The 11,510-nt window shown below is 55.1% G+C and overlaps 1 protein-coding gene across 1 annotated transcript; it reads left to right on the top strand.

Annotated features, from left to right (window-relative positions):
- The first annotated feature begins 484 nt into the window (after nt 1–484).
- VSIG10L (V-set and immunoglobulin domain containing 10 like) lies at nt 485–11,225 on the top strand. Its single transcript, XM_016936705.4, has 10 exons — nt 485–687; nt 765–1,619; nt 2,046–2,339; nt 2,473–2,757; nt 3,629–3,883; nt 4,563–4,841; nt 5,238–5,534; nt 8,467–8,577; nt 8,823–8,977; nt 10,125–11,225. The coding sequence occupies exons 1-10, from the start codon at nt 648–650 to the stop codon at nt 10,194–10,196; spliced, it is 2,643 nt and encodes an 880-aa protein (XP_016792194.2). The 5' UTR covers nt 485–647; the 3' UTR covers nt 10,197–11,225.
- The last annotated feature ends 285 nt before the right edge of the window (nt 11,226–11,510 follow it).

The following is an 11,510-nucleotide window of genomic DNA, read 5'->3' as shown; positions in this document are numbered from 1 at the left end:
ATCCTGGAGGTGTGAGGAAGTTTGGGTTAGAGGAAAGATTCTGAGTTTAGCGGGACACAGGCCATGTGAGGGCCTCGGGGATGCGGAAATGCAGCTCTGGTCTCAGGATAGAGGCCCTGGCAGGAGATAGCACCAGGAGACTTGGTTCTGAGGGCAACAGAGAGCCGTGGGAGGGTTTGGAGCAGAGGAGGAGCAGGGTCAGATGTATCTGAGGCTGCAGGCAAGACAGAGTGGAAGGAGCCAGGAGGCTGGGGAGGAGGAAGCCTGCTCTGAAGCTGTGGCCATCAGAGGTGGGGCTCTCGGAAAGGTCACCTCACCCTCCTCCAGGAAGTCTTCCTGGCTTTGTCTCACAAATTTGCTCCCACATTTTTAGCTGGGAATGTTTTCTCCAGCTTCCCGCTGGGGGTGGGGAGGGCAGGGATCAGGCTGGGCCTCTCTGCAGATGGGACCAGCTAATGAAGAGAGTGGGGTGAGGTGGGCAGCTCAGCCACCACACTGGGGTTGAGGATCTTGGCACCTCCCTCTGGGTCTGGCTCCCTTCCCCTCCCAGGAAGCTAAGCTACCAGTCCTGTTGGACTCGTCTGACCCGGGAGGGATGGGTGCAGTCCTGGGTCTCTCTCCAGTGTCCTTTCAGTGAGGCCAGCACCATGGACACCCCACAGGCTCTGCCACTCTTCCTACTCCTGGGTAAGTTCCCTGCTCAGTCCCTTCCCTGTCAGTCCCCCTCAGCAGCCTCCCCCAATGCCTTCCTCTCTTCTCTGCAGCCTCCTTGGTAGGGATCCTCACCCTCAGAGCCTCTTCTGGACTTCAGCAAACCAACTTCTCCTCTGCCTTCTCTTCAGACTCAAAGAGCTCTTCCCAGGGGCTGGGTGTGGAAGTTCCCTCCATCAAACCTCCCAGCTGGAAAGTTCCAGATCAGTTCCTGGATTCAAAAGCCTCTGCTGGAATCTCTGATTCCAGCTGGTTTCCTGAGGCCCTGAGTTCCAACATGTCTGGGTCCTTCTGGTCAAATGTTTCTGCCGAGGGCCAAGATTTGAGCCCGGTTTCCCCCTTCTCTGAAACCCCTGGTTCTGAAGTATTTCCTGATATTTCGGATCCTCAAGTTCCTGCCAAAGACCCCAGGCCTTCCTTCACTGTTAAGACCCCAGCTTCAAACATTTCTACTCAAGTCTCCAATACCAAACTGTCTGTTGAGGCCCCAGATTCAAAATTCTCCCCGGATGATATGGATCTTAAACTCTCTGCCCAGAGCCCTGAATCCAAATTTTCTGCAGAGACCCACTCAGCTGCAAGCTTTCCCCAGCAGGTGGGGGGCCCACTCGCTGTGCTGGTGGGGACCACCATCCGGCTCCCCCTAGTCCCAATCCCCAACCCTGGGCCCCCCACCTCTCTGGTGGTCTGGCGCCGGGGCTCAAAGGTGCTGGCAGCTGGGGGCCTGGGGCCAGGGGCACCTCTGATCAGCCTGGACCCTGCTCACCGAGACCACCTGCGATTTGACCAGGCCCGGGGGGTTCTGGAGCTCGCCTCTGCCCAGCTGGACGATGCAGGGGTCTACACGGCTGAGGTCATCCGGGCAGGGGTCTCCCAGCAGACTCACGAGTTCACGGTGGGTGTGTATGGTAAGTGGGTCCTGGCGTCCGGCGTGCAGGCGGCAGGGGCTGCTCTGCTCTGCCAGGCTTTGGGCAGGTCACGGTGCTGTGGGGTCCCTGGATAGGAGAAGAGGACTTCTGGGTTGAGGAAGGGAGAAAAAGAGCTAGAGGTCAAGGCAGGGGTGTCTGAGCAAAGGTGGACCTGGGATGGAGACTCCTGGGGGCCTGAACTCCCAGGTCTGAGGGAGGAGGAGGAGGCTAGGAGCCTCTTCTGGCGAACTCCTGGGTCCCGGAGAGGAGGTGTCTGGGGGCTCAAACTCATAGGTTTATGAGAGGAGAGGGATGGGGGCCGAGACTCCAGGGGCTTAGAGGGAGCAGCAGCTGGGGTTCCCTCTAAGGGGACCAAAGATGGGCTCCAGGACTGGGTGGGTCCTGAGCCCATTCTCCCTCTCCCAGAGCCCCTACCCCAGCTGTCGGTTCAGCCCAAGGCTCCAGAGACAGAGGAGGGGGCGGCCGAGCTCCGGCTGCGCTGCCTGGGGTGGGGGCCAGGTCGCGGGGAGCTGAGCTGGAGCCGGGACGGACGCGCCCTGGAGGCGGCGGAATCCGAGGGAGCCGAGACGCCCCGGATCCGCTCAGAGGGCGACCAGCTGCTCATCGTGCGCCCTGTGCGCAGCGACCACGCCCGGTACACTTGCCGCGTCCGCAGCCCCTTCGGCCACAGGGAGGCTGCCGCCGACGTCAGCGTCTTCTGTGAGTGGGGGATGCCTCGGGTCGGGGACAGGGGGTCCTTGGGGAGAAGCGGGCTGGGGGCCCAGTCTCCGGGAGTCCTAGCGGCGTCCCAGGTGACCCTGACACTCGCGGTCCCGACCCCTCCTCCCTCCAGACGGCCCGGACCCGCCGACCATCACGGTCTCCTCGGACCGCGACGCCGCGCCTGCCCACTTTGTCACCGCGGGCAGTAACGTGACCTTGCGCTGCGCCGCCGCCTCGCGGCCGCCCGCCGACATCACGTGGAGCCTGGCGGACCCGGCCGAGGCCGCGGTGCCCGCGGGGTCGCGCCTCCTGCTGCCCGCGGTCGGACCGGGCCACGCAGGCACCTACGCCTGCCTGGCGGCGAACCCGCGTACCGGCCGCCGCCGCCGCTCGCTGCTCAACCTTACAGTGGCGGGTGAGAGGCTGGGGCGGGAGTAGGGGAATGCCTGGGAGAGGGGCGGGGCCAGAACGAGGGCGGGGCTAGAGGAAAGGGGCGGGGCCAGCAAGGAGGAGCAGCATACCGGTGGGTGGGGCAGGGCCAGCGGGAGGGCGGGTCACCAAGAAGGAGCTGGGATACCCGTGGTGGGGCGGGCCAGCGCGGAGGGGCGGAGACACCTAGGATAAGAGGCGGGGCCAGAAAGAGGATAAGGGAAGGAGCCAAATAGAGTGGCAGGGATGACCAGGACTGACGGGCCGGCCCAGCACTGAGAGGGCGGACATTCCTGGGCATGGAACACTCAACAAAGTCGACAGCGGAGTTAAATGGCAAAGAGTGGGAGTTAGAAAAGGAAACAACTAATTTGCTTAAGTGGGATCAGCAAAGGGAGAAGTTACCTGGGAAGGGGGGCGGAGTCACCAGGGAAAGGGGCGAGGTCGTTTAGAAAGCGGGCAGAATTGTCTTAGAAAGGGGAAGGGGTCCACAAGGAAGGGCGGAGATACCTGGGAAAAGGGGAGGCTTCTCGGAGTGCAATCCAGGAGGGGGCGAAGTAACCTGGCAGAAGTGGGTGGAGCTGGAAAGGAAGGGGCTGAGTTACGTTTGGGAAGAGAAATATCATTGTGTGAAGATGCAGTTTTCTTAAGAAAGTTGGGCAGTCAGCAGGGCTGCGGGCTACCCACTTAGCGAGGAAGTTAATGGGAAAAGGGAACGGGATCGCAAGAAAAGTGGGGCGTGTGAGCGCCTATGGGGTGGGGCTAGTGAAGAAGGGTGGAGTCACCGCGCGGGGAGGCGGGGCTGGAGAAGAAACGAGAAAGGGACTCCATCTTCATTCTCTCCCTTCTCTCCGCAGACCTGCCCCCCGGGGCCCCACAGTGCTCAGTTGAAGGGGGTCCCGGGGACCGCAGCCTCCGCTTCCGCTGCTCGTGGCCCGGCGGGGCCCCTGCTGCCTCCCTGCAGTTCCAGGGTCTCCCCGAAGGCATCCGCGCCGGGCCAGTGTCCTCTGTGCTGCTGGCGGCCGTCCCCGCCCACCCCCGGCTCAGCGGCGTCCCCATCACCTGCCTTGCTCGCCACCTGGTGGCCACGCGTACCTGCACAGTCACGCCGGGTGAGAGGGCGCGGGGCTTTTTTGCTGTTTCTCGAGGAGGAGGGAGACTTTTTCTTTGGTCCTTCGAAAATTCTGAAGGGGTATGGGGTACGTCCTTAGTCCAAGAAAGAGGCAGGACTTCACTGTCTTCAAACTAGAAAAGGGACAAAGATTTTCCTATACCTCATGGTGGCGGGGTGCAGGGATGGGGTTATTTTTCTGGACACAGGAAGAAGGCCATCACTTTCACACGTGTTCAGAGAGATAAAGCAGTGATATTTTAAAAAGTAACAAGGCCGGGCGCAATAATCGCAGCACTTTGGTAGCTGGAGGCGGGAGGATTGCTTGAGTCTAGGAGTTCAAGACCAGCCTGGGCAGTGTGGCAAGACCCAGTCTTGTAATTATTATTGCTACAAAATAATAATAATAATAAAGAAGAATGAATAGCTGAAAATAATATGAGTTTCCCAGTACAGGGCCTGCGCCTATGGTATGTGTTCAATAAGTGTTTGATGAGGAAATCAGATAATAAATGAATGAATGAATGAATGAGCTAATGAGTGAGTAAATTGGCAGTTCTTTCTCAGGTGGCCAAAGCGTGGGGGCTTACCACCATCTGATTTAAAGTAGGGCATAGGATCTGTTCTTTGAATCCAAGGTAAGGTCTTGACTTTCTTAACTGGACTTCTCCCACCGGCAGAGGCCCCCCGAGAGGTGCTGCTGCATCCGCTGGTGGCAGAGACACGGTTGGGGGAGGCAGAGGTGGCACTGGAGGCCTCTGGTTGTCCCCCACCCTCACGGGCATCCTGGGCCCGGGAAGGGAGGCCCCTGGCTCCAGGAGGCGGGAGTCGCCTACGGCTCAGTCAAGATGGGCGGAAACTCCACATCGGCAACTTCAGCCTGGATTGGGACCTGGGAAATTACTCCGTGCTGTGCAGTGGGGCGCTGGGTGCTGGCGGTGACCAGATCACCCTCATTGGTGAGCCACGTTATTTCAAAAAACCCAGAAGTCCACGTCCCCAGCCGCTCCAGCCCTCAGACCCAGAAGTTCAGGCCCCAGACCTCTCCTCCCTCAAACCTCGGATCCAGGCCCCCAGCCTCTCCTCCCTCAGACCCTGGAGTCCAGGCCTCAGCCCCTCCTCCCTCAGACCCAAGGGTCTAGCCCCAGCCCCTCTTCCCTCAGACCCAGGAGTCCAGGTCACCAGCCCCTTCCACCCTCAGATCCAGGAGTCCAGGCCCCCACCCCCTCCTCCCTCAGACCCAGGAGTCCAGGCCCCCAGCCCCCTCCTCCCTCAGACCCAGGAGCCCAGCCCCCCAGCCCCCTTCCCTCTCCCCTCTGGCACCCAAGAATCCAGCCTCCCCCACATCCCTCTAGGACCTTCCATATCCTCGTGGAGGCTTCAGAGAGCCAGAGATGCAGCCGTGCTGACTTGGGATGTGGAGCGCGGGTCCCTGATCAGCAGTTTTGAGATCCAGGCATGGCCAGATGGGCCTGCTCTGGGCAGGACTTCCACCTACAGGGACTGGGTCTCCCTGCTCGTCCTGGGGCCTCAGGAGCGGTCAGCCGTGGTGCCCCTTCCACCTCGGAACCCAGGGACCTGGACCTTTCGGATCCTGCCCATCCTGGGGGGCCAGCCAGGGACTCCATCACAAAGCCGGGTCTACCGGGCCGGTGAGTTGGGGCTGTCAGAGTAGACCTTCTCTGTTGTGCCAGATCCTCCGTGTCTCCCTGTTTTAGTGTCCTGGGGCCTGCCCTAACAAAGTACCATGAACTGCATGGCTTGAGACTACAGGAATTTCTTCTCTCACAGGTCTGGAGGTCAGAAGTCTAAAATCAAGGTGTCGGCTGGGCGCGGTGGCTCACGCCTGTAATCCCAGCACTTTGGGAGGCCGAGGCGGGCGGATCACGAGGTCAGGAGATCGAGACCATCCTGGCTCACACGGTGAAACCCCGTCTCTACTAAAAATACAAAAAATTAGCCTGGCGCGGTGGCGGGCGCCTGTAGTCCCAGCTACTGGGGAGGCTGAGGCAGGAGAATGGCGCGAACCCGGGAGGCGGAGCTTGCAGTGAGCCGAGATCAGCCACTGCACTCCAGCCTGGATGAAAGAGCCAGACTCCGTCTCAAAAAAAAAAAAAAAAAAAAAAATCAAGGTGTCGACAGGGTCCTACTCCCTCTGAGACCCTGTGTAGAATCCTCCTTTGTGTCTTCCTAGCTCCTGGTGGTGGCTGTTTCATCCTTGGCGTTCCTGGACTTGCAGCTGCATCTCTCCAACCTCTGCCTCCAGCTTCCCACAGGCTTCTTCCTGTGTGTGTGTCTCTTCTTCTTCTTCTTCTCCTTCTTCTTTTTTGAGAAGGAGTTTTGCTCTTGTCGCCCAGGCTGGAGTGCAATGGCATGATCTCGGCTCACTGCAACTTCTACCTCCCAGATTCAAGTGATTCTCCTGCCTCAGCCTCCCGAGTAGCTAGGATTACAGTCATGCGCCACCACACCCAGCTAATTTTTGTATTAGTAGAGATGGGATTTCACCATGTTGGCCAGGCTGGTCTTGAACTCCTGACCTCAGGTGACCCACACACCTTGGCCTCCCAAAGTGCTGGGATTACAGGTGTGAGCCACCGCACCTGGCTTCTGTCCTCTTCTTTTAAGGACACCAGTTATATTGGATTAGGGTCCACCCTAATACCTCAAATTGACTTGGTTACATCTTCAAAGACCTTATTCCAAAATAAAGTCACATTCACAGGAACAGGGGTTAGGACTTCAACATATGTTTTTCTTTTGGGGTAGGCACAATTCAGTTGATAACATGCCTCCATTGGAGCGTCTCAGGATTTAGTCCTCACTCCCCAAAGTGATCATGTTCATGCTCATGGCCTTCAATAACATTAATAATCAGATGACTCCCAAATGTCTTATCCTGGGCCCTGACTTCTTTCTTGAAAAGGATGCGCCCTACTTAAGATCTTCACTTTTTGGGGAGGTGGGGGGTGTGGACAGAGTGTTGCTCTGTCACCCAGGCTGGAGTGCAGTGGCATGATCTCAGCTAACTGGAACCTCCACCTCCTGGGTTCAAGTGATTCTCCTGCCTCAGCCTCCAGAGTAGCTGGGATTACAGGTGTGAGCCACCACGCCCAGCTAATTTTTTTTGAATTTTTAGCAGAGACAGGATTTTGCCATGTTGGCCAGGCTGGTCTTGAGCTCCTGACCTCAAGTGATCTGCCTGCCTCGGCCTCCCAAAGTGCTGGGATTACAGGCGTGAGTCAAGATCTTCACTTTGGATGTCCAATTAGCATCCCAAATGTCATATGCCCAAAACAGATCTTTCGATGTTTTCCCTCAAAACTGCATCCTCCAACCCGGCAGTCTTCCCCATCCTCATAAATGTCACCACTTACAGGCCACATCACCCCTGACATCCTAATTGCCAGCAAGTTCTGTCCATTTTCCTTCTAAAATATTTTCCATCTTCACCCCAAGGCTCTAGTCAAACACAGCATCCTCTCTTGCCTGGACTGCAACAGCAGTTTATTTGGTCTCTTTATACTCCCTCTTGCTGTCAGATAATGCATTCTCCATATAGAAGCCAAAGTTATGCAAATCAGATCATGAGGCTGCTCTACATAAAAGCCGTCCATTAATTTCTGCAGGACCCCTTTAGGATCTGGTTCCTGGAAACCTTTTCTACTTCACCCTCCACCTCCAGCCCGCTCCTTCCTTATCCTCCACCCACGCTGGCCTTCGTTGAACAGAGAAAGCTCTTTTCTAGTTCTGGGCCTTTGCATTTACTGTTCCCTCCTCTTGGAACGCCCTTTCCCCGGGTTTAGTATGACTGTCTCTGGTCTTTATTCTTCAAGTCTCTGTTCAAACGTTACTTCCTCAGGGACCTGAGCTCACCACTGTTTCTAAATGTCACATCCCTTCCCATTGTTCCTTTTTTGTTTTTTGTTTGTTTGTTTTCTTTTTTTGAGAGAAGGTCTCACTTTGTTGCCCAGGCTGGAGTGCAGTGGCACGATCTGGGCTCACTGCAGCCTCAACGTCCCCAGACTCAGGTGATCTTCTTGCCTCAGTCTCCTGAGTAGCTGGGGCTACAGGCGCAGCCACCGCACCTGGCTAGTTTTTCTATTTTTTGTAGAGACAGGATCTCGCTATGTTGCCCAGGCTGGTCTCCAACTCCTGGGCTCAAGTGGTTGCCCACCTTGACCTCCCAAAGTGTTGGGAATCACAGGTGTGAGCCACCACACCTGACCCCCATTATCTCTAACACATCACTTTTTCTTTCTCGGGACAATCTGTGATTATGTTATGTATTGCTCATTTATTTCTGTCTTCTCTCCTAGAATTAAGCCCCATAAGGGTAGATATCTTTCCTGTTTGGCCCACCAATGAATCCTCACTACCTGTCTGAGAGCCAGGCACACCATGGGCACTCAGTAACTGTTAAATGAGTTGAGAGTGCTGGGGTCCCACATTCCTGGGTTCTGGGAGGGGAGGGACAGTGGGGGCCGGACTCCTGGGTCCCAGCACAAAGTTAGGGGGCTTAGGAAACTTGGGTCCAACCTTGGTTCCTGTTCCCCTTCTCTTTCTTCTCTTTGTCTCTTCCAGGCCCCACGTTGAGCCATGGGGCCATCGCTGGCATCGTCCTGGGCTCCCTGCTGGGCCTGGCGCTGCTAGCCGTACTTCTCCTTTGCATCTGCTGCCTGTGCCGCTTTCGTGGTGAGCAAGGGGACTGGGGAAGGGGCAACCATGACCAACGGGGAGGGACCCTAGAAAGAGGCCTATGGAAGACCTGGCTGAGGCAATCAGTGCCGTCATAGGTCATCCATCCCGCCCTCCTACCTCCAAATCAGCCAATCAGCATAAGGCTCCGCCTCTCCAACCAGCTTCCCTTGCTATTGGCTGGGTTGGCATGTTGGGGCAGCCAATCACGTGTTCCTGCTTCTCTTCCGCCTCTCAATCAGGAAAGACTCCTGAGAAAAAGAAGCATCCCTCTACCTTGGTCCCTGTGGTCACCCCCTCAGAAAAGAAGATGCACAGTGTGACCCCAGTGGAGATTTCATGGCCTCTGGACCTCAAAGTCCCTCTGGAGGACCACAGCTCAACTAGGGCCTACCAAGTGAGTGTGGGTGCCCTCATTTCCTCCTGGAATCGGGGCGGAACTTCTTGTATTACAGTCAGGGAGATGAGAGGGTCTCAATTATCTAACTCCAGTTTTACTTGTTAGTTTACAGTCTGTATAACTTTATCCTTTTTAAAAATGCATCAAAGTTGGACAGAGCTTCCCGCCCAACTTTGATGTATATTAAAATAAGAGTGAATTCCAGTTTCTTCTCCAAAGGAGGGAAATAGGATCTCTCTCTCTCTCTTTTTTTTTTTTTGGAGACAGAGTCTCACTTTGTTGCCCAGGTTGGACTGCAGTGGTGCAATCTCGACTCACTGCAGCCTCCGCCTCCTGGGTTCAAGCGATTTTTCTGCCTCAGCCACTTGAGTAGCTGGGATTACAGGCAAGCACCACAACGCCTGACTGATTTTTGTATTTTTAGTACAGACGGGATTTCACCATGTTAGGCAGGCTGGTCCCGAACTCCTAACCTCAAGTGATCCGCCCACCTCGGCCTCCCAAAGTGCTGGGATTACAGGCATGAGCCACTACGCCCAGCCCCTCCATTTTTCTTTCCCATAAAAATTGGGCAAGGCCCATTTTTCTCTATGAAGTGGGGTACAGTTACCTCATTCCCCATAAAAGAAGGATTGTTGTGACTGGGTGTGATAGTTCATGCCTGTAATCCCAGCACTTCGGGAGGTTGAGGAGAGAGAATCGCTTGAGCTCAGGAGTTCGATACCAGCTTGGGCAACATAGGGATACCCCATCTCTACAAAAAATTTTAAAATTAGCCGGGCATGGTGGCACGTACCTGTGGTCCCAGCTACTAGGGAGGCTGAGGTGGGAGGATTGCTTGGGCCTGGGAGGTCAAGGCTGCAGTGAGCTCTAACGGTGCCACTGTACTCTAGCCTGGATGACAGAGTGAGACCCTGTCTCAAAATAAATAAATAAATAAATAAAAAATAACAACTGGGTTGGGTTGTTGGCTGGCTTCGCTCCACCAAGGATAGCCAGGCATTTTTTTTCCCCTCTCCAAATGGAGGGTTCCCAGATAATCTCTAAAAAGTTCAAGCAAGAGCTAGAAAAAGTTAGGCAGGTGAGTTATGTCACATCCAGAGTACCTACTGAGTTCTCCCCTCACCCCACCTCTCTCTTCCAGGCCACAGACCCCAGTTCAGTTGTCTCTGTAGGCGGAGGCTCAAAGACTGTTCGGGCAGCCACACAGGTGTGATCAGAGCCAGTGGTCTGCCCTGCACAGGGCGTTTTGGGCCAGAACTTCCTATTTCACTCCAGCAGCAGCCAGGGCCTGCTATGACTGAGGGTTGGACCCTGAAAGTGGGACTTTCTGTCTCCCTCTCTTGCTGCAGAAGAAGAGTCTTCCTGTATTTGTGCAAGTAAGGAGATGTGACTTCTTGGCTGGGAAACTCCTGCTGATCTAACTGTGTGGTTTGCACAACCTCCAAGCCTCTGCAGCAGACAGGCAGGGCTTGCTGTGTTGCTCTGAGCTAGAGAGGGAGCTTGGCCATGTTCTCTGAAAAGGTCCCCCTACATTCACTTTGCCACCTGTAGGCCACACCCCATCCAGCTCCCAGCATCTTCATCTTAAAACAGATCAGATCATGTCACTCTTCTCTTTAAACGCTTCTATGGCCTGTGCATTTCCCTTCAGATATTATCCAAACTCCTCGTCGTGACCTTCAAAACCTTGTGGTCTGGCCTCTGTTGGCCTCCCTGACCTCCCCTCCCAATTCTTTCTCTGCCCCCGGACTCCAGTATCACAGTCTGTCTCTCAGCCACAATTTATTTTGCCCCTAGAGTTTGCTGTGCTTATAACACTTCTTTTTCCCATATGTCATTCATTTCTCAAGTCTAAGAGTAGCAGTTACCATCTTAGACGACCGTTCCCTTATCCCTCCCTTAGTCTTGGGTTAAGTCCCAGAATCCTTGAATTTGCCATTCCTGATACATAAATATGTAATTACTTGTGTGGCCTGAGACTCTCTGTCTAAACTAAGGGCTTTATGAAAGCAGAGACCACATCATTATCTCAGCACTTAACCCAGAGCCTCGCACACAGCAGGCAATTGATAAATATTTGTTGACTGATCAAATGTTTTGGTGCCAGTGAAGAGTTGGGCTTGCTGCTGCTGTCTTCAGCGTAAGTCTTGCTTTTTCAGCTGGGTTTCTAATTGAGAATTTAGAGAGTGCATTGGTGAGGATTCTTTTGACTGCAAGTAACAAAATAAAATGGTGGCAAGAACTATGGAGGCGGCTGGTTTCAGGCTGGCTCAGCAGCTCAGTAATGCCATTAAAGACATGGGCCCTTTGCATCCATCTGCTCTGCCACCCTCAGTGGGTTGGCACATTGACTCTAAGCATGTTGCTTCACGTAGCAAGATGGTTGCTGCAGCTCCAGTCATCACATCTTCACACAACTGTATCCAAAGATAAAAGGAAGGGGGCAGAACTTCCTCCCTATACATCTTCCCCACCCTCTACCTCCCTCTATCACTGCTTTCTTCCCTCTCACGGGGTGGGAGGGAAG

Source organism: Pan troglodytes, chromosome 20, assembly GCF_028858775.2.
Source record: "Pan troglodytes isolate AG18354 chromosome 20, NHGRI_mPanTro3-v2.0_pri, whole genome shotgun sequence".
NCBI classification, from domain to species: Eukaryota; Metazoa; Chordata; class Mammalia; order Primates; family Hominidae; genus Pan; species Pan troglodytes.
Note: the sequence above shows the minus strand (reverse complement) of the source record. Positions and strands in the feature narration are given on the sequence as shown.

Coding starts and splice junctions, on each gene's coding strand:
- VSIG10L (XM_016936705.4), top strand. CDS start 648: ATGGACACCCCACAGGCTCTGCCACTCTTCCTACTCCTGG. Junction 3,884..4,562: donor TACCTGCACAGTCACGCCGG/GTGAGAGGGCGC, acceptor TCCCACCGGCAG/AGGCCCCCCGAGAGGTGCTG. Junction 8,578..8,822: donor CTGCCTGTGCCGCTTTCGTG/GTGAGCAAGGGG, acceptor CCTCTCAATCAG/GAAAGACTCCTGAGAAAAAG.